Genomic DNA, 18,792 nt, shown 5'->3' on the forward strand with positions numbered 1-18,792 from the left:
ATTATAAAGCTCAAAGTTCAATGCCAAGTGAGATATTTTATTTAACAGAAGTTCCCTTTCAAAGCCTACAGCGAACGGCTGGTTTGGACTACACCTCTGCACTTCCTTGCTTGAATGACGTCACTAGAACCGTTTGTTGACTAACCCTCCGCCCACAAGTACACGCAAAATAGGGGGCGTGGTCTTGTTGCTTTCCCACGTGGAGAAGAGCGCGCATTCAGCGCTTGCATCTCCTCGTTATGGTAAGAGGCGTGACCTTTCCAGGCAAAGTGTGCTAAGCTGCTGTCCAATCACAACACGGGAAGCACTGGCCCAATCAGAACTCATTACGTGTTTCTGAAGGAGGGACTTCATAGAACAAGGAAATTATCAGGCCGTTTTTAGGACGGAGAAAACAGCGCTGTACAGTAAATTGTGTGAAAAATACTGTTTTTTTACACGCGAAACATGAACTCATGTTATATTGCACACTGTAAACATAATCCAAGCTTCGAAAACACGCGAAGAACGGGACCTTTAACATATTGTGTCAACTCATTCTAGGGCACCTTTAATCTGATGCACGTTTCCATAGGCGTGTCACTTGTTGACGCTTTCACCCCGGAATTAGGCCCGTAGTGACCTTCCAGATTTGGAGCAGGCGCCAGCTTGCCCAGAACAACAAGTCCACCCATATCTTAGGGTGCCCATTGTACACCATTCTCAACACTGATCTGTAATATTAGAATATTGCACACACACAGATACACAGTCTCTTTACGGTTGGAGCTGATTAAGCTCCAGTTCTGACCAGTTCTAACCAAAACATACTGATAACGTGCTTTCTTTCAGTGAGAGGGACACACAATAGTACAGGCAATATTTGTCTTTGACTCTTAGTGTTTTAGTAAAAGGAAATATAAAAGGAATTAATAAAATATAATCAATTAAATGAAAGACACTTTAGAAAACAAGAAACATAAAGCAAAAACATAACTGGAAAGAATCATTATAATAATATAGGAAGATAAATATTGATTAAGGTTTCGATTATGAAGTTAATTAGGATATATGTACTATATGCAGGTATATTGAAGCGGCAGTGGATTTCAGAATTGCCCTTTCAGGGTTTAGACCAGTTGCTTTTCCCAAAACGTTTGGCAATATAGTTTAGATATGAGTTAAGTCATATCCCATATGAGAGAGTGGATCATTACATGATAATAATGGCATTATTATTTACTCAGAAACGTACCTGTAATAAATGTCACCTGCTTGCTGGTAAGGTTACTCTTTAGCCATTATCGTATCAAATTTACAAATTAAATTTGTAAGTCAAATTTACTTCTTAAGCATACATTATAATACAGCCAAACCTAAAATAATAAACAGTGATAAACAGTGCTAAACAACAAGATGGAAAAATATAAAATATATATCTGGGAGTCATTTTGACATGCAGGTATATTTTATTTCAGACACAATAACAGCATTATACAGAATGTACAATAAACAAATGTTTCTGGGCATTTTAAGTGTAGAAAATATATTCAATGTATGAAAGCATACAAAGATAGTATAATCACAAAGTAGTTATAAAGGAAATGTTTCATGCTCTTTATATAAACAAATAACAAGTCAAATGTAACTAGCAAAACTGCTCTCAGCAAGCCAAGTGTAGTCCATTAACGATATGATTACAGCACACTATGATTTTTGGTTCTCTGAATTGTACATGCTTGTTTAGATTTCTGGGACAGCATTCATATTACGCATTTTTGTCCGAACAATGATAGAGGCTTCTCCCTTGACATCTCTCAGTCTGTCTGAGTCAAAGTCGACAAGCAGTTTCCTCATGCCAGCACGGGTGGGTTTAAAGGAGAATTTAACTGTCACAGCCTGACCAGGTTCAATCTTACCGCTAGAGATAGAGAGACACACAGTATAGACATTAACAGTCAAGCATAACTCGTATGTCCTAGATCATATCTGATGCACTTGAATTCTTGAGTATTTTATAAAACTAGTACATACTGTGTTTTTATTTCTCTGGCCTCTGTTAGTCCTGCTCCCTCCACGGTAAACACGCCTCGTTGAAGACTAACCGGCAAAGGATTGGTGAAGGAGATGTGTGCTGTCAGTTTACGTGATACAATCGCATTTCCAATAATCTGAAATATAGAACAAATGTTGGTTATTAGTAAACGTGGCCAGTAGAGCCTCTCTTATTGACTTATCCTCATGCCATCCCCAACGTATATAACTTTCTTTCTTCAGAAAAACACAAATAACCGATTTGAGGAAAAGAATCCATCTGTTTGAGTCCATATGATTGCGTCTCAGTTGACGCTTGAAAAACCATACACACCTACGACCCCAGTTGATGAATCAATGTCTTCTGAAGCAAAATGATAGGTGTGTGTAAGAAATATTATTTATAAATCATTGCTCTGCTCTACTGTCATATGTTCATGAAAGGGACGTGATGTAAGTGCTGTCTTCTGTGCTTCCCTATCATGCAACCTTCATAACGCACTTATGTTTATATTATGAACAGATCTTATGAATTACCATCATGATCTTTGTGTGTGGTTTATCAAATGTAAACCATTTACTGGGATTATATTTACAGAGATGGATTATTTTCCTAAAAATGTTTGATTGTGTTTATCTGACGACGAAGCTATACCTTTAATTACCTTGATAAGAAGTGCTGGCATTTTCAAGGGGATGTTGATTTCCTGCAGGATGATGTTGTCTTGATCAGTGGGTTGGAGAAGGGCTGTGACCCTTATCATGTGATGTTCAGACACACACGCCCCGTAATGGTCATACTGAAGTCGCAATACTTCTTTATGAGCTAAAAAATAATGCAAAGATATTTTTGTCATTTTTGTCAAAGTGAGGTAAAACTTGTTTGCAGATGCCACTATGTGCAACATAATTCAGGGTACCTAAGTTGGCTAGTCTTACCTTTGTGAGCTGGTACTTTGAGAGAGGTTGTCTTTCTCTGGCACTCTCCGCGGTGGATACTATTGTAGGTTATTGCGTTCGACATGACTGTGAGTTGTGCATCTGTGTCCTCCCCACCGGCATTATACACCTCTATAATCACGTCAAAGTCTGTCCCGTGGATAGCTGGAGCATGCTTGATGAAAAGCTCAAGCTGTCCTGGGCCTTCGTTCTTTTGGCCCACTTGTCTTCCTGCCTTTTTAAAAACCTCTCGCTCCTTCATTGAACCTGTGGTGGGGAAACGCATTTGAATGTAAATAATATCACGTGCCAAAATGTCATTATCGGTTGCCCCAGAAATAAATACAATTATTTTCTTAACAATAAGTCTTATTGTGAAGAGTGAAATGTCTTTCCTTTTTATGCCAGCATCATCAAGAAATCTTATTTAAGGAATAATTTAAATTCGATCATTGTATAATATAAATGAAAAGGTAATAAATGTTTCAGGTACAATAGAATATGAGACAAGTCATCATGAAAACAAAAAGGACAATTCTTGTTTTTGTATTGAATATTGCAGTATTTATTATGATTTATCCATGCACATGATTGTTTTTTTAAATAATGTGCCTTGTTATCTTAAATCAAAATAAATTCCCCATAAATAAATTAAATTCTGCAGCGACATCTCTTCTCTGACATGTGTACGGCTGCAAGAGTGGGACAACCTGTCAATCACATGACATCACAGTAATAGCCAACCACACGGTTTCAAAGTTCCAATCAATTCCAGATGGACAAAAATCAAGTCCCGGCCTACGTTTTTTCTTATTCGAGAAGCCGAAAAATATGCCACAATTGGGAATAAACAATTATTGCAATTTTCTTTTCATGCAGAATTCAGTATCAGAACAAAATGACACAGATCAAAAATGAGTTTAGGTTATAATAAACTATTTAAATAAAGTGTAGATTCGACTTGTTGGACATTACCTTCAGGATATTTGTAATTAGTAGTAATGTCCTCTCTGAAGTCTCCATACACACTCTTAGTGCTAATGCTCCGTCCAATAATTTTACTGTTTTTGGACACTTGAGATCGTTCCCCATCTGGATGAACAATCCAGAAATTCAGATCTGCGTTCACCTCAGAAAACACAAAAGTGGTGTCATACTTCAACCCCACATCTCCTTCCTTGACTGCGCGGACTGGACAAGGCCCACAGCAGAAAACTCCTGTGAGAACATGGAAGAAGAGGATAGGCAAACTAGCTAAAATTCCAGTTTGATGCTGTTGGAGATCAGTTGGAGATGGGAGAAATAAAATGTTCTCTTGATTTTGTTGTTTTTTCTACAGCTTACTTATAAGAATGATTACCATCACTCCTTTCTTGAGGTGTTGGATCTAGCACCTGCCATCCATTGTAGCCTTCTGGGAGGTCATCTCGTTTCATCCAGGACTCAACCCAACAGTGGTAATTCCTAAAAAGAAAGGATGATGCCTATCATAGCCAGTAGAGAATGTTTTTGCTCCAGAGTTATTCTTTTATAACTTAAATATGCACTATGTAATTTTTTCATCTGCTAGAGGAATTCTATTTAAAACAAAGTCGTAGTTTGATGACGTCAAGTTTGAGCTCAGAATCTTGGGACATGTGGTCTAGGCAGAAATCATGTTCATAGATGCGGTTATTAACGTTAGTGTAGTGTGAAGCAGTGCAAGTAATAGAGTTGTGTACTTTGTCCACCTCTGCTGTAGTATGAAGCAGAGCAAGACATGCCACTACGCAGCGTGGCAGTTTGTGGAGCTGTTACGCAAACACACACCACGCGAGCAATGGAACTTTTATTATGACGACGGGACACAGTCGCGGTCATGAGTATGAGGTAATGCAGCTCCATTTGTCATAGATACATTTAAGTGTGTTTAAAATTATGGTATGACGTTACTCTGTGCGATTGCTCAGCGGCTGCTATGACACTTGTTCACACTGCTAAGAGTAAAGTGCTTCTGCCAAGTAAAACCAGAAACCGAGGGTAACGCACATGATGCAACCCTCATTGACAGGCAATCCTCAGACGTCCCAGCTCCTTGGTTAAAATAGCAATTTTCTCACAATTTATAAATAGTTGGAAACATTTGGGGTATTGTAAGAACTCAACTGAACAAAATATATAAGACTGGCCTGGTGGTTTTTGGAAATTTTACTGCCTACCCTTACAAAAGGAAAATGTATTTACCAATATATTACTTGAAATATATTATAATATATTGTAAATACATGGAATAATATATTGATGGTATTATACAATATATTATATATTCCTGTAATATATTGCAAAATATACAAATGATTGCCGCTTTCATATATTGCAATATATTGGAGAATATAAATATTAAATCCCATATATGTGAATATATTGCCTAATGTATTACATGATATTTTCCAATATACTGCAGTATATTTTTGTTTTGTTAGGGTAGTGCACCTTTAATGGAGTTCTAACTTATGCCTCATTGCCTCAGTTATCAACTTTGTCTCATATCCTTCTCCTAAAATAAAAATAGATTGAAATGAAACACTCTTGTCATAAAGAAAGGGTTATTTTATGTGGCTATCATAACTTACCAGATGGAGTCTTTCCTGCCTTCAGACACACTTTCAAGTTGATCATTGAAAAGGTAATCCACAGAAATGTTTGCATTCGTGTCATGAGCAGATGAGTAATTAGTGATGCATCTGGTTGGAATGCCAAGACAGCGGAGAACTGTGAAAAGGCAACGTTACAGATCACGTGTGAGGCATAGACAGAAATGAAAGTATTATAGTACGCTATTCTGAATTTAGCTAATTATTCAGTAACCACTCTGATAGTTCTGTTCAGAGAAGATTTTTTTGAACTATCTATTAAAAGGACTAAATCATTCATTCAGAAATCAGACTACAGTGTGTTGCACTGTTTTTGATTAATTAAAAGGACTTATAGGTCAATTGTTCATGAATCTGCTGCGTTCTGCTGGACTGCTGTGTGTGTGTGTGTTTTGATTCACCTAAAATAACCGTCTCATAACAGTAATGAATCGAACTGGTAGTGTATAATTTGATTTATTATAAAGAACCAGCTTATAGTCTATTCATGAATTGGCCTGTCCTGATTGCATTATACACTTTTGGTTCATGAATAACCGGATTGTCAATTGTTCGTGAATCAGGCTTATATCGCATTGTATATTTTTAATTCACAAAGAAGAACTGGTGAGTCATATGTTCATGAATCATCCTTGCTCTGTATCTGCATGTGGGCTGAAAAATGAAAATTGGTGCAGGAATAAAACAGCTTATTTATCCTCACCTGTGCATGCCACTCCTGTGAACACCCAGCACTGCCCATAACGTACTTTCTGTCCTCCACCCTCACTCCAGCGCCTCAGGATGGGCACACTGCCAGTCCAATGTGTGGGTGCCACCCCATCACTGTACTCTCCATCCCAGCGCCCAGATACCACCCCCCGGTCATCATTAGCATTCACCTGTTAATGCAGATTATGTGTATTTACATGTGCCTAAGCAAATATGATCGTCTAGCATTATAACAAGAGGTGGAGACAGTGAATGACCATGTTAATAAATGCCTTACCATGGCAGTAATAGTCCTGCTAACATAAACAGGGTTCGCTCTGTTTACAATGTCCATCTCTGAGTTTTTCAGGGCGGCAGGCGAATTGTCCAGCACTTCAAAGCAAATATCCACCACATCTTTCTCAAACTGTTTGAAAAAGAGAATGCAACGGATATGAATATCTTGTTTTGCTTGCAAAACTAAAAAGTAAGTAAGGTTTGGGGGGTGGATGTAACGGTCAGTAAGAGCTGTGCATGTAAACCTCACTCTCCTGGCCACAAGAGGTACACTAGCAGCTGTGGTCTTTAGTGTCCTTGTTAGCACGCGTCCCTCCCATATTGGAGATCCCATTTCGAATCCCGCTCAGAGAGGGTCCAGTAGGACCAGTTACACATAACAGCAAATCATTTTGTTTGTATGATTGAGATTACTGTGGTAAATGCTGTCCATACGCCTGACTCTATTTTACAGAGAAAGTAACTAGTTACCCCATATATAGTTACATCTGGTGAATAAAGTTTTTCTTTCTTGACAGTCTCTTGTTTGTGAGACAGACATTGTTGCCGAAATGTTTGACATCTACAGCGAGTGATAACTCAGCAGACAAGCCCTCTGCGGTTCTCCTGCCACCGATCTGCCACAATTCACACCCTGCCTCATCTGAATTCCACCACCATGCAACATCACCCATAAATCTTGACTGTGTGTCAGTCATCTCAGGCCATGACACTTTCTCAGAGAAGGCACTGACCATAAGAATGTCTAAACAGATACAGGGGCTGTATAAATTTGGGGTTTATTTCTTTGGTGAGCACATGTGAAATAATTTATAGGTTACCTGCCCGAAGTTCCAGGGCACGGTGGTGATATCATCCCATGAGCCCTGGTACAAGATCCCGTTTTCATTTAAAATGTACTCCTGCAGCAGTTCCTCACTGGGAAGGTACACAGAGTCATCTACAGGAAGAAATATAATTGAGCTATGTGTGTTAGGCCACAATGACCATGTATCATTCTTTTGAATTTGGTATAACAGCACTCTCACTGCTGTGATCTTTTTCTTTTTTTTTTAAATATCACTTGAATATTCTAGTCTTGACAAAACATTATGACATTCAGATTACCGTTTTAATCCCAATTTGTGTTGCTAGTGCATAAAGAATCTAAGCAAAATACAGATTTAATGTTCCGCCGTGGAGCCCGGAAACACTGCATTGTGTTTACAATGTGAACAGTGTCGGAGACTGACACAGAATATTAACTGCTGTAAGTAAAACCTTATCAGAATCAGAATCAACCTGGCTTAAAAGAACTGGTGCATTTTAAGGCCAGTACACATCAAGGTCGATAATTATAATGAGAAATATACTTATAAATAATGTACATTTTAATAATGTAATCTAATTGTATGAATATAGGGAAGTCCAAAACAGCGTTTAATATCATCTTCCTCTTTAAATGCTCAAGCTCGGGTGGCATCTGATTGCCTGTCAATATATATATTATAATTGTCATCTGTCTTGGGTGTACCCAAAAATATACCGTCAAACTCCAAAATAACAAAAAGCAGTGTAAAGCTTCATTAAATGGGGTCAATGCAATTTTAGCACCATATTCCAACTCTTTCGGGTTATATAATAGCGTTGTGTGATAAATAAACCAAGACCTTTGTATGGAAAAAGAAACAAAGTCACCTGAGTGACCCATTTAAATGCTCACCTTTGCACCAGGGATTGAAAAGCAGGTAGAAGGTCTGATGCTTGGTTTGCTCCAGGATCTGCCCATCAGCTGATAGCAAAACCACAGTCATGCTGTACAGACCCACAGGAGCATCAGCTGGGCTGTGGACAGTTAGCATCACCTCACCCTGAGCATTACGCTGACTGAACCACCATTTCCCATGATCCTGCTCTGAGTCTGACACCTTCAAGACCACCTCATTATTCTTACCTGTAATACACAAACATATGCAGATAAATTGGTATAAATTATAAATATGGCTTAAAATACATTATTTAAAACATGTTTCTTTAGCATAAAAAGACCTGTGGTTAAAAAAAAAACACAGTAAAGACCAACTCCAACTATCAATCTAAGGTTATTACAGGTTAGAGTTTACAGTTCAAAACCTTTAAGCCATCTATTTGTCTTTCTCACTGTGCTTAATCTGTTTTCCTTGCCATCAAATTACTTACCCAGGTGAAGTATGAGGTTGAGCTGGTGGTCTGGGATCTGTGGGATGTGCTCAGTACACTGCAGGACTACAGAGAAGGGCTGACCTCTGCGCACCAGCAGACGCTCCACGTCCATCTCCTCTGTGCGGTGAGCATGGTTATTCTCATAACTCTGCAGATCTATATCACTCCGCATGGCTGGACACAAAAGAAATATCCAATATTTTAAATAAGAATGGGTAACACTTTAGAATAATGGTCATTAGTTAACAAATTTAATTTATTAACTAACATGAACTTACAGTATGTTACTGTAATTGTTAATCTTTGTTAACCTATAATAAAAATACAGCTGTTCATGGTTTGTTCATGTTAGCTCGCGGTGCATTAACTAATGTTAACAAGATTTTAATAATGTATAAGTAAATGTTGAAATGAACATTAACAAAGATGAATAAATGCTTTATAAGTGCAGTTCATCATTAGTTCATGTTAGTTCATCCTCCTTATTGCTTCTTGAAGCTATTTTCTTTTAATGTTACAAGCATGTCACATTCTTTTTTGCTTTCCAAGATGAGGCTAAAGCTCAGACCTCACAAAGAGATTCGATACTCGACCAAATAAAATATCACAGTCTGCCAACAAGTCAGTGGTCCGTTTCCTTCTTTATTTTAATAATGCAGTGCATTTCTAACGCACCTGCATAACAGGAAACACAGCCAGCTGAAGTATTGCCTCCAGAAATATTTTACTTGGAATATTCACTTGGATCTTATAATTTTGCTTTTTGAGAAATAAAATATTTAATTGAAAAGGTGTAATATATTTTTAATTTGAACCAGGGTAAAACAACACATTAGTGGAACATAAATTAAAAAGTGGTTTTGGAGTGCAACCCTGCAGTTTCCTCCACTAATGGAAAAGTATCATGCCAGCCCTCTTGGCGTTTTTTATAAACTTCACATTACATTACAAAACAATCTTTACAGAAATTAAACAAAACATATTAATAATGCAAATGTAACAGGTGTTTATAACAAATAGGACACTATTATAGCTCTCAATCATACTTCATTCTGACTTTGATCTTAATAATATAAAATATTAAGAGACAGAACAATAAAGTGACTTTCTTACCATTATGCCTATCCATTGATGAATTTAGCCTGACACTTCTTGTAAATGATCAGATAGACTTTGTAAAATCCTGCTCTTGACGTTTTCTGTAAATTTCCGGAGTCCAGTCCAAGGCAACTGTCTTCCCTGTAACACCTTTGCTTTTTTGGGATCCGTTTTATAGCGAAGACCGCCCACGCCCCTTGACACCCCCCATCTCTATCGTTGACTGTCCTTCTTTCTGCATAAGACACACCCTGACTCACACATCCTCTCCGAGGCCTTCATGACCTCTGACATTACACACACACATCCAAGATCCTCAAGCAGCCAGAAGTGCTAAGTGTGTACAGAGAGTGATCTGTGTGTATAGCTCTACCTCTGCCTCTGTGGAAAAAGGATCAAGGTTAGGGAATTTACTACAACTCGCGTCATTTTTAGAATCACGTCATTGCTGGAAACACTCTCTTTCGCATAAGGGCCAGGGTCACACACAGGGGCCTTTGTTGAAAAGACAAATTCTGATGGTTGGGTAACACCTCCATAGTATTCCATAGATCTACTCCACCTCTATTTTCCTGACTCATAGTCAGTTATTTTATATTTAAAAAATGTTTTATTAGACTTAAAATTCTCTTATAAGCTATTTAAGAATGTGAATTCAGGCTCAAACTGTGTATTTAATAAGGCAACACTTTTTCCTGGCATAAAAAAAAAATGAAAACCAGCCATTTGACTTTTGCTCAGTTCTTTTTCCAAGTTCAACAGCATGTTCAGAGACTAAATGTACTCAAAACAAAGTCTTTCCTCCACAAACCTTCTCTGTACAACTGAATATAAAACACACATTGAGTAACACAATTTAGCAGTTTAACATATATTATATATAATGTTTAAAGTTTAATGCAATGGCATGAAATGTCTGACATGTCAGATGGAGGTCAACGAGTCATCGTGGAAGCAACTAAAACTTCTGACATAATTTTGTAAGAAATTTCCCTACTATTTGTGGAGTTAATTAAATTCCATTAAGCTCCCTCACTGATGTTATGACAGCATTAAACTTTTAACATCTGGGAGTCACATAGATCATTAGAATTCTCTTTCCCAAAATAAAATCATATGTCTGCTGTATTGTCTGGAAGAACAATGACCTATCCGGCAGTGGCTTCTCACCTTGCTGTGACATTACTACAGTGCTTTTGGATTGCACAGGCACACAGAGGGGTCTCTGTCTTGCTTATATGATGATGCAGCAACACCATACCACACCTACACATGGAGAAAAACATTATTTGTGCATGTGACACTGAGATGAGGAATGCTGGAAAGGGAAATAGACCCACACCACCTCTTCCAACACAAAGATTATAAACACCGATTTTTGTTGACTTTCACATTACTCTCTGATTTTTCATCAAAGAGTTACAATCATACAAGAGAGGAACATACTAGAAACTCTTTGGATAAAAGTGTCTGCTAAATGAATGAATGTGTGAGAGGAAAGTTCATAGGTTCAACTCGCATAGTCTAGCGAGTGTAATTAGTCAGACGAGAAGAGGAAGCCTATCCGAACGATTTTGAAAAGACGGTGAGACACTGTGATAAATATAAATTGAATGATATATATAAAAATTATTGCTAAAACCTTGTTTTAAATAATATGATTTACTTCCTGTGTCACACTTTTTTTTTACAGTAAATGTCATTAGCCTACTATATTTTGCCATTGGCACAGAATTTTCTATTTTTCCTATTTGGATTGAAGTTTACAATTCTAAATGGGTGATATTTTTAAAGCATAGGGTTGCCCGTGATGTATTATGTACAAACTCATAAGTACTAAAAAGTCCTGTATAGGCCTGCATGCCCCACGGATTTTTGTAATTTGAACAGTATTTTACTGTAATATGTAAAATAATCTAAAATAATTTACTGTAATATAAATAACTGAAAATATATGTTTACTATTGTAATTATTCTCTACAGTAAATCGATTTACAGTAGGCAGATGGGAATGCCCGCGAAAAACTGACCAATGACAATGGAGACTTCCTTTCAACTTTGTTTTTTTCGGTTGGTGGTGGGGACAACTGAGGAAAGACTCATCAAAAAGGTTAGTAGGCTATTATTTCTGTCATTATTTTATGTAAAACTGAGATATTTTCAAATGCATAAATTAATTAAAAAGCGTTATGATATCGACCAACAATAATGTAGAGCAGTGTTTCCCAAATGTGCCGCTGCATCTGACGAAAGCAGGGGTGCCGTGTAAAAAACGGCATAGCCTACAACTTTTTTAAATTGCTAAAATGTGTCAAAAGTCTGAGGTGTCCCCAGAATGTGTATGTGAAGTTTCAGCTCAAAATATCCCACATATATTTTATTATTATAGCTGTAAACATGTAAATGTTTGAGTGAAAGAAAAAACATTGTTTTTTTTGTGCATGTATCTTTATGCAAAGGAGCTGCTGCTCGGCTCCCCATCCCGCTTTCCAGAAGAGGGCGGAGCTTTGACCTCAGACGTTCTACTAAAAACTAGCAAAATGTCTGTTTGGTTTTTGATGATCAAGCCATGCTCAGGTGAGCTCTGCACCATCATGAAAGTGTATTATCTGCATGCGTTGTATAGCCATTTTGGTTTAAACTTCTGATATATAATTTCTTAGCGCACACTCCCGAAGCATGCGCACAGAAAGCTGGATGTAAGACGTGTCCTGTGAGTATTTTACACTTCTCTGTTCTCTTTCACGTATGATTGCGGTTTAACTGTCAAATACACACGGTTTTGTCAAAAACACAAAGTTCACATACATTTTTCCCCTCAAATTTTATTTTAAACCTGTTTCAATTGGTTGACATTGAGGGCTGTTGTGTTCGTCTCAGGGTGGAGGTGCATTAGTATGTGGGCCCGACAACTCCATTACGTGAAATAAACCAAAAACAATGATAACTGCATGAATGTTCAAAAACAAAACATCCAACGTAAGGAACTATATTATTTCTACTGTTTCTACTCCTCTAACAACACTTCATCTTGTGGTGATTGAAATTGTGCTTTCTCTAAAATAGGATGCAGTGTATATACCATCATCTGCCTTAAAAATACAACAAAATAATGGGTATCAATTTGTAATTTTCTAATAAAGACATTACATTTAATTGTATTTTTTTCTTCCTTCAGTTTAGTTGTCAACAACAACTACCGCACCTCCTTTACCACCAGGTTTAATAAGTTAATAAAAATACAACTATTCATTGTTTGTCCATGTTAGTAGTTCACAGTGCATTAACTAATGTTAACAAATACAACTTTTGATTTGAGTAATGAATTAGTAAATGCTGAAATTAACATGAACTAAGATTTTAAAAATACTGAGACGTATTATCAAATAATCACCTTCAAAAGTGCTACTGATACATTTAAAACAATAATCTCATAACATTATTATGTAGTGTGAATACATTTATTTAATCTCTGCAGCATTAAACAGTCTGTGTAAGCACTTCTAAATGCCACTTCAGATGCTGTGCCGTTTCTGCAGTGCAAAGATGAATTTTGTTGATACTGAAATGTATGTGATTGGTATCAGCCCTATAGTACCTTATTATTCTAATTGCAATAAACTTCAAAATTTGCACGAAAGAGCTTAAAAAGCATAGGCCTACTAATAAGGTTAGAAATGTTTACCCTTATATAGGTAAATATATCCCTGGAAATAATTTTAAGGGGCAGTTAATCTAATATAGGCACACAAGAAAAAATGTAAAAGGAAAAGGTTATTTTTGTCACTGCACAGAGTTATGGGATTGTTTTTCAGTTTTTAATCCTAGCTTCACAGAATTCTGCAAAATGTCCTATTTTGTTTTTTTTAGAAATGGCCACCCTAGACATCAAAGGACAAAAAAAATCCTTCTAAAACTCTATAATATAATATACATTCTAAAAAATATACCTCGCTGGGTATAATATAAATTGTATGTACTGTTGATTTTGACTTAGATTAAGGAAATTAGAGCTATAACAAAAAAATAAATAAAGTCACGACCACTAGAGGGCCAAAAATTACCCACTATTCAGTGAGTCAGGATGGCCGAGCGGTCTAAGGCGCTGCGTTCAGGTCGCAGTCTCCTCTGGAGGCGTGGGTTCGAATCCCACTTCTGACAACAATGTTTTTTTTGTTTGTTCAAAAGGTGATCTGGATGGTTCTCCACCGGCCAAAGTCCATTTTATACCTCACAGAGAGTAGATACCAGTAGAAATAAATGGCAACAGCAAAGTTTTACATCTCTCCGCTGCAGAAAAGGGACTAAAGATAAACTGAGTCAACGAGCACAATACAAAAATGACTGCAGGTTAGTAAGAAATATATTTATTTTTTAACTTTTTATGTATTGTCAGTGTTGCAAAGCAAGTAGTGCAGTACATATGGCATACAGGAAGAGTATTCAGCATATAATCAAGTCTTATTATAATTTAATTACTTTAAATGTTATGAATGTTACAAGTAGACGTTACTTACAGCAATAGTGTTTTCACAAACCTTGTTTTTCAAGGTTTAATAGCTACAGGACTATTTTGTGTGCATTGCTTTAACATTCAAAGTCCACCAACAAGATCATAGGCATATACAGTATAATTATGCATATACACTGTAACTATACTTGTAATACTTGTGTACATGTAACATCCTTTTCTGTCAATGATTCTGACAATAAAGTTTTTAACCCTTAATTTTAACTTCTATTGTCTGCTATTTCCCTTTTTAAGCGGAAGGGAGAGGGTTCACACTTCATTATGCTTAGTGAAGTTATTTATTACTTTGACAAACAGATGTATCCACCTAACCTACATAATCAAACTAAATACATTGTAGGTGTGCAAAGGTGTATGTAGAGAGAGAGAGAGAGAGAGAGAGAGAGAGAGAGAGGGGGGGGGGTGCGTGAAAGAGAGAGAGAGAGAGAGAGAGAGAGAGAGAGAGAGAGAGAGAGAGAGAGAGAGGGTGTGCGTGAAAGAGAGAGAGAACCTCTGGAGGCGTGCTATTTGTTCAGGCTGAGTTTCTAGGTAGCGACAACACCTGCATTACCTGTTCTGGTGTGTCTCCACTCAGGTTCATGATTTCTATTTTTTTCTAAAGTGACATTTTCCTATTTATACTGAGAAGAAATGGCAGATTTTCCTGGTAAGGTCAACACTCAGACCAGCTCACAAGAACCTCAAAGAAGTTATGGAATCCCATCAAGAGTTGACATGGACTTTATCAAGAGCATTCCTGGTATTCTACTTTTGGCTGAGATTGTAAGTTGGAAAACTAATGTCACATGCTTTATCATATGTTGAAGTGTTTTTTGCTTTTGAAAACGTACTTTCTTCCTTCATCATAAACTCACAGCCACTTTTCTATGCTGTTTCTTTATTCAAAAAGAATGCCGGTATGAGAAATACTGAGACTGTGTGGGTGTTGGTTGATAAAACAAACTGACCATGCCCATGTATTATGGATTATGGTCATAATGTTTCATAGAACTAGGATATTATGCCATTGTTAGATTTATTTCCATAGACTAAATGTTTACACAGTTTGCTTAGATGTTGATGTAATATTTGTATTGTGGTGCTTGTATTTCCACACTTATACCAACATACAAGTATAAGTCTATATCTGTGTTATTTAGAAACATTGTTTAGCCATATGTATGAACATGCAGCTATCAATACAACATGCAGAAAAAAATCTGTATCTGACTATATGAGCAAACATAAATGAGCACAAATAAAACTAATCATACAATAAACATTTCTGAATATCAGTATTTCTGAAGATGATCCTCTTATCTGTCTCCTTATTGGTTATTGGGTCAGTGCCCCTAATTAAAAATTCTCCCCTCAATACAAGTACATAACTTTTATAACCAGTGCTGAATCAGTAAATATACGTAAATGTAATATTATTGAGCTTTACTGAATATTGGAATGGAGATGTGTCTGTTTTTAGTCTTTATTCTGTGGAGCAAGTCATAGTTGTTGTTTGAAGGTATCTTGTGTCAGACACATAGCCTGAAAGCTGAGACCTTTATCAGATGAATAATACATTATGAACTTTTGATATTCATTGTACAAAAAAAACAAATGGATGCCACTGACATAATCTGTTCATATAAAATTTCTTTATTTTCTCTACTTTTATTTCTTCTAAAATGTGTAACTGAAAACATTCCTGAGGACATAAATCAGTATTTCCGATACAAAATATGATTAGATATCCATTGAACATCACCAGGAGGATTTACACTTTCATGTTAAAGCTCACGCGTTTCAGAATATGTCATCTAAACTAATTCAACTTTAAAGGATTAATTTCCCCAAAAATAACATTCTGTAATCATTTACTCCCCCTTATGTCCTTTCGAAATCTCTATGGCTTTCTCTTTTCTGTAAAGCACAAAAGAAGATCATTTGAAAAGAATTTTAATTTAAAAAAAAAAAACTTTGCCCATACGAGGAAAGTCAATTAGGGTCCAATTCTGACTTCACTGACTTTGATTGTATAGACAAAAACTGTCTAAAAGTTTAAATGATGAATCTTTGGGGTGACTATCCCTTTAAGTGACTGTATTTTTCATTGATGTTTAACATATGATCTTCTCCATCCTCTGTTTAGGTTGTTGGATTACTGGTCTGGGCGCTGATAGCCAGTACTCCATACGCCTCTTTATATGCTGCTTATGGGTGGGTCCTTTTCGTCAGTGTGACACTGTGGCTTTTGAGCATCGCCCTGTTGGTTGTGCTATTGCTGAGGATTCATCAAAGTCTACCCTCAATACCCTGGCCTTTGGTGGTGAGACTGTCACTTGTCTCATGGAGTAGATAACATATTTAATTTTTTTTCCGGTCAAATCAAGTTTGTAATCCTGTCTCCCTTTCTTCCTTGTAGTTCATGGTGTTTTACGTAGTTGCAGCTGTTCTATACCTAACTGCCTTTTTTACTAATGCTGCATCCGTTCCATTCATGTATTACCGTGGTCATCTGGGAACTTCTGCAGTGAGTGAAAACATCTCTTGAACACACTCCAACCATTCACATACTATGAGCTGAAAGAGGTGTGTCTGACTAAAGTAAAGCTGATCTGATAACAGGTCAGGTGATTCAGATGTCAGCAGCACTCTCAACACCTAACAAATTACTACCGTTCAAAAGTTTGGTTAAAGAAATTAATAATTAAAGAATCCTGATTTTTTTTATTCCTGGTTTCCAGAAAATAACATGATAACAAGAAATGTTTCTTACGCACCAAATCAGCATATTAGAATGATTTCTGAAGCATTTGACACTGAAGACAGGAGTAATGATGCTGAAAATTCAGCTTTGCCATCACAGGAATAAAATACATTTTAAAATATATTAAAATGGAAAACATTAATTAAAAAAAAATATTGCAACAATATTTTATAATATTACGATTTAACTTTGATCAAATAAATGCAGCCTTGGTTAGCCTGAGAGACTTGTTTCAAAATATAAATCGCTATGCCAAAGCATCTAATCTGAAGCAGAGCCTTCATTAAAGCATGTTTCATCACTCACTGGAATACGCAATACAGTGTCACAGATCAAATAAAAGGCTTTTAGGAGATAGTTACAATGTGAAACTCTTTAGAGTTGTATGTATGTGTGATTTATAGGGCTTTAAAAACCTCATCGGCCAGAGTCCAGATTAAATTGTACAGCAAGCGCATGACAAACCTATAATGCTCTGCAGTGGATGAGTGTAATCACAACGTATACCTCCTGCATGTGTAAAGGTCAACAGCTTAAGTTTTTAAATTATCACATCATCTTTAAAAATACATATCTGCACAATGACTGCGTATATACTTGTATATAACAGTTATGTGCCCTGAAATAATTTTCTGGGGGTTAGCTTGTATTATGGTTCAGTCAAAGATCTTAAAGGGATAGTTCACACAAAAAATCTGTTCTGTTAAAAATTCTGTTATCATTTACTTATACCAATGGTGTTTCCAATCTGCATGTTTCTTTCTACTGTGGAACACAAAATAAGATATTTTGAAGAACTGTTTTGGCTCAAAACAACATTGGACCCCATTAACTTTCATTGTATGGAGAATTTTTAAAACCATCTTCTTTTGTGAACTGCATATGTCGTACAAGATCATAATTTTTGTGTTTTCTTGCAGTTCTTTGCCATAGTGGTGACCCTGTTATATGCAGCTAGCTCCTACTTTGCCTATTTTGGCTGGAGAGGTGAAGGGCAAAACGCAGCGGGGAGTACAGTGCCTGTGTAGACCATCCTCTCATTTACTCCATACTCCTGTCATACTTCATGTGAAGACACTTCCAAGAGGATATTACTCTGATTATTTGGGATTTCTGAAAATCCTCTTCAGGAGCGTCCGTCAACACTTCTGTATAATGGTGCCAACATAATTGCTATGTGGTTTGTAACATGGACATTGTGTGTACTGAGAGTCACCACCCTGCATGTGCAGCTTTTTGGAGTCTGAAAGAAGTTAATACTTTTTCATCACGGAGGTATTGATTAAATGTGATAACATTTATTATGATTTTTTCCAAATAAATACTGTTCTTTTGAATTTTCGGTTCATCAAAGAATAGCTTTGCCATCACAAGAATACATCCCATTTTAAAATTATTTTTTTTTCAATATATTACTGTTTTTATTGTATTTTTGATCAAAGAAATGCATTTTTGGTAAGCATTAGAGACTCTTTCAAAAACATTAAAATCTTACCAACCCCAAACTTTTGAATAATTGTGTACTATTTTTGACTATAAGTCAGTTTGTGTATATGTATTTAAGTGGTGAGGGTCTTGCATTATTGTAAAGTTATACTTAAGAACATAATTGATTCAGTGTTTTGAGCATAAAATATTAGTTTTGATAAAATTAATAAAGAACAATT

General features: G+C 36.5%; 2 protein-coding genes and 1 non-coding gene across 5 annotated transcripts; 2 read left to right on the forward strand and 1 right to left on the reverse strand.

Annotated features, from left to right (window-relative positions):
• Window positions 1–1,615: 1,615 nt before the first annotated feature.
• Window positions 1,616–9,971, reverse strand: tgm2l (transglutaminase 2, like). Its single transcript, XM_067419788.1, has 13 exons — window positions 9,867–9,971; window positions 8,751–8,927; window positions 8,275–8,505; window positions 7,394–7,512; window positions 6,574–6,702; window positions 6,289–6,466; window positions 5,565–5,703; window positions 4,313–4,416; window positions 3,928–4,170; window positions 2,953–3,219; window positions 2,679–2,839; window positions 2,014–2,150; window positions 1,616–1,900 (listed from the first exon to the last, which is right to left on the reverse strand). Exons 1-13 carry the CDS (start codon window positions 9,880–9,882, stop codon window positions 1,723–1,725), a joined length of 2,079 nt encoding a protein of 692 aa, XP_067275889.1. The 5' UTR covers window positions 9,883–9,971; the 3' UTR covers window positions 1,616–1,722.
• A 2,341-nt stretch (window positions 9,972–12,312) lies between these two features.
• Window positions 12,313–18,630, forward strand: pllp (plasmolipin). 3 transcript variants are annotated; one of them, XM_067420470.1, is made up of 7 exons: window positions 12,313–12,428; window positions 12,515–12,564; window positions 14,040–14,201; window positions 14,957–15,144; window positions 16,508–16,684; window positions 16,781–16,888; window positions 18,046–18,630. In XM_067420470.1, the coding sequence occupies exons 4-7, from the start codon at window positions 15,013–15,015 to the stop codon at window positions 18,151–18,153; spliced, it is 525 nt and encodes a 174-aa protein (XP_067276571.1). In that variant the 5' UTR covers window positions 12,313–12,428; window positions 12,515–12,564; window positions 14,040–14,201; window positions 14,957–15,012; the 3' UTR covers window positions 18,154–18,630. The 3 variants fall into 3 exon arrangements, with proteins under 3 accessions (XP_067276571.1, XP_067276569.1, XP_067276570.1); XM_067420468.1 differs by having other exon boundaries at window positions 15,011–15,144; XM_067420469.1 differs by having other exon boundaries at window positions 12,318–12,428; window positions 14,984–15,144.
• trnal-cag (transfer RNA leucine (anticodon CAG)) lies at window positions 13,930–14,012 on the forward strand. Its single transcript has one exon. It is a non-coding gene; the product is annotated as a tRNA-Leu (tRNA).
• Window positions 18,631–18,792: the final 162 nt, after the last annotated feature.

Source organism: Pseudorasbora parva, chromosome 16 (assembly GCF_024679245.1).
Source record: "Pseudorasbora parva isolate DD20220531a chromosome 16, ASM2467924v1, whole genome shotgun sequence".
Lineage (NCBI taxonomy): Eukaryota > Metazoa > Chordata > Actinopteri > Cypriniformes > Gobionidae > Pseudorasbora > Pseudorasbora parva.

Excerpts from the sequence above, each read along its gene's own strand:
- tgm2l (XM_067419788.1), bottom strand. Across the intron at positions 5,704-6,288 it reads CACAGGAGTGGCATGCACAG|TTCTCCGCTGTCTTGGCATT; the intron begins GTGAGGATAAAT and ends GCCTTTTCACAG. Across the intron at positions 4,417-5,564 it reads GGCAGGAAAGACTCCATCTG|GAATTACCACTGTTGGGTTG; the intron begins GTAAGTTATGAT and ends CTTTCTTTTTAG.
- pllp (XM_067420468.1), top strand. Across the intron at positions 15,145-16,507 it reads TTCTACTTTTGGCTGAGATT|GTTGTTGGATTACTGGTCTG; the intron begins GTAAGTTGGAAA and ends TCCTCTGTTTAG. Across the intron at positions 16,685-16,780 it reads CAATACCCTGGCCTTTGGTG|TTCATGGTGTTTTACGTAGT; the intron begins GTGAGACTGTCA and ends TCTTCCTTGTAG.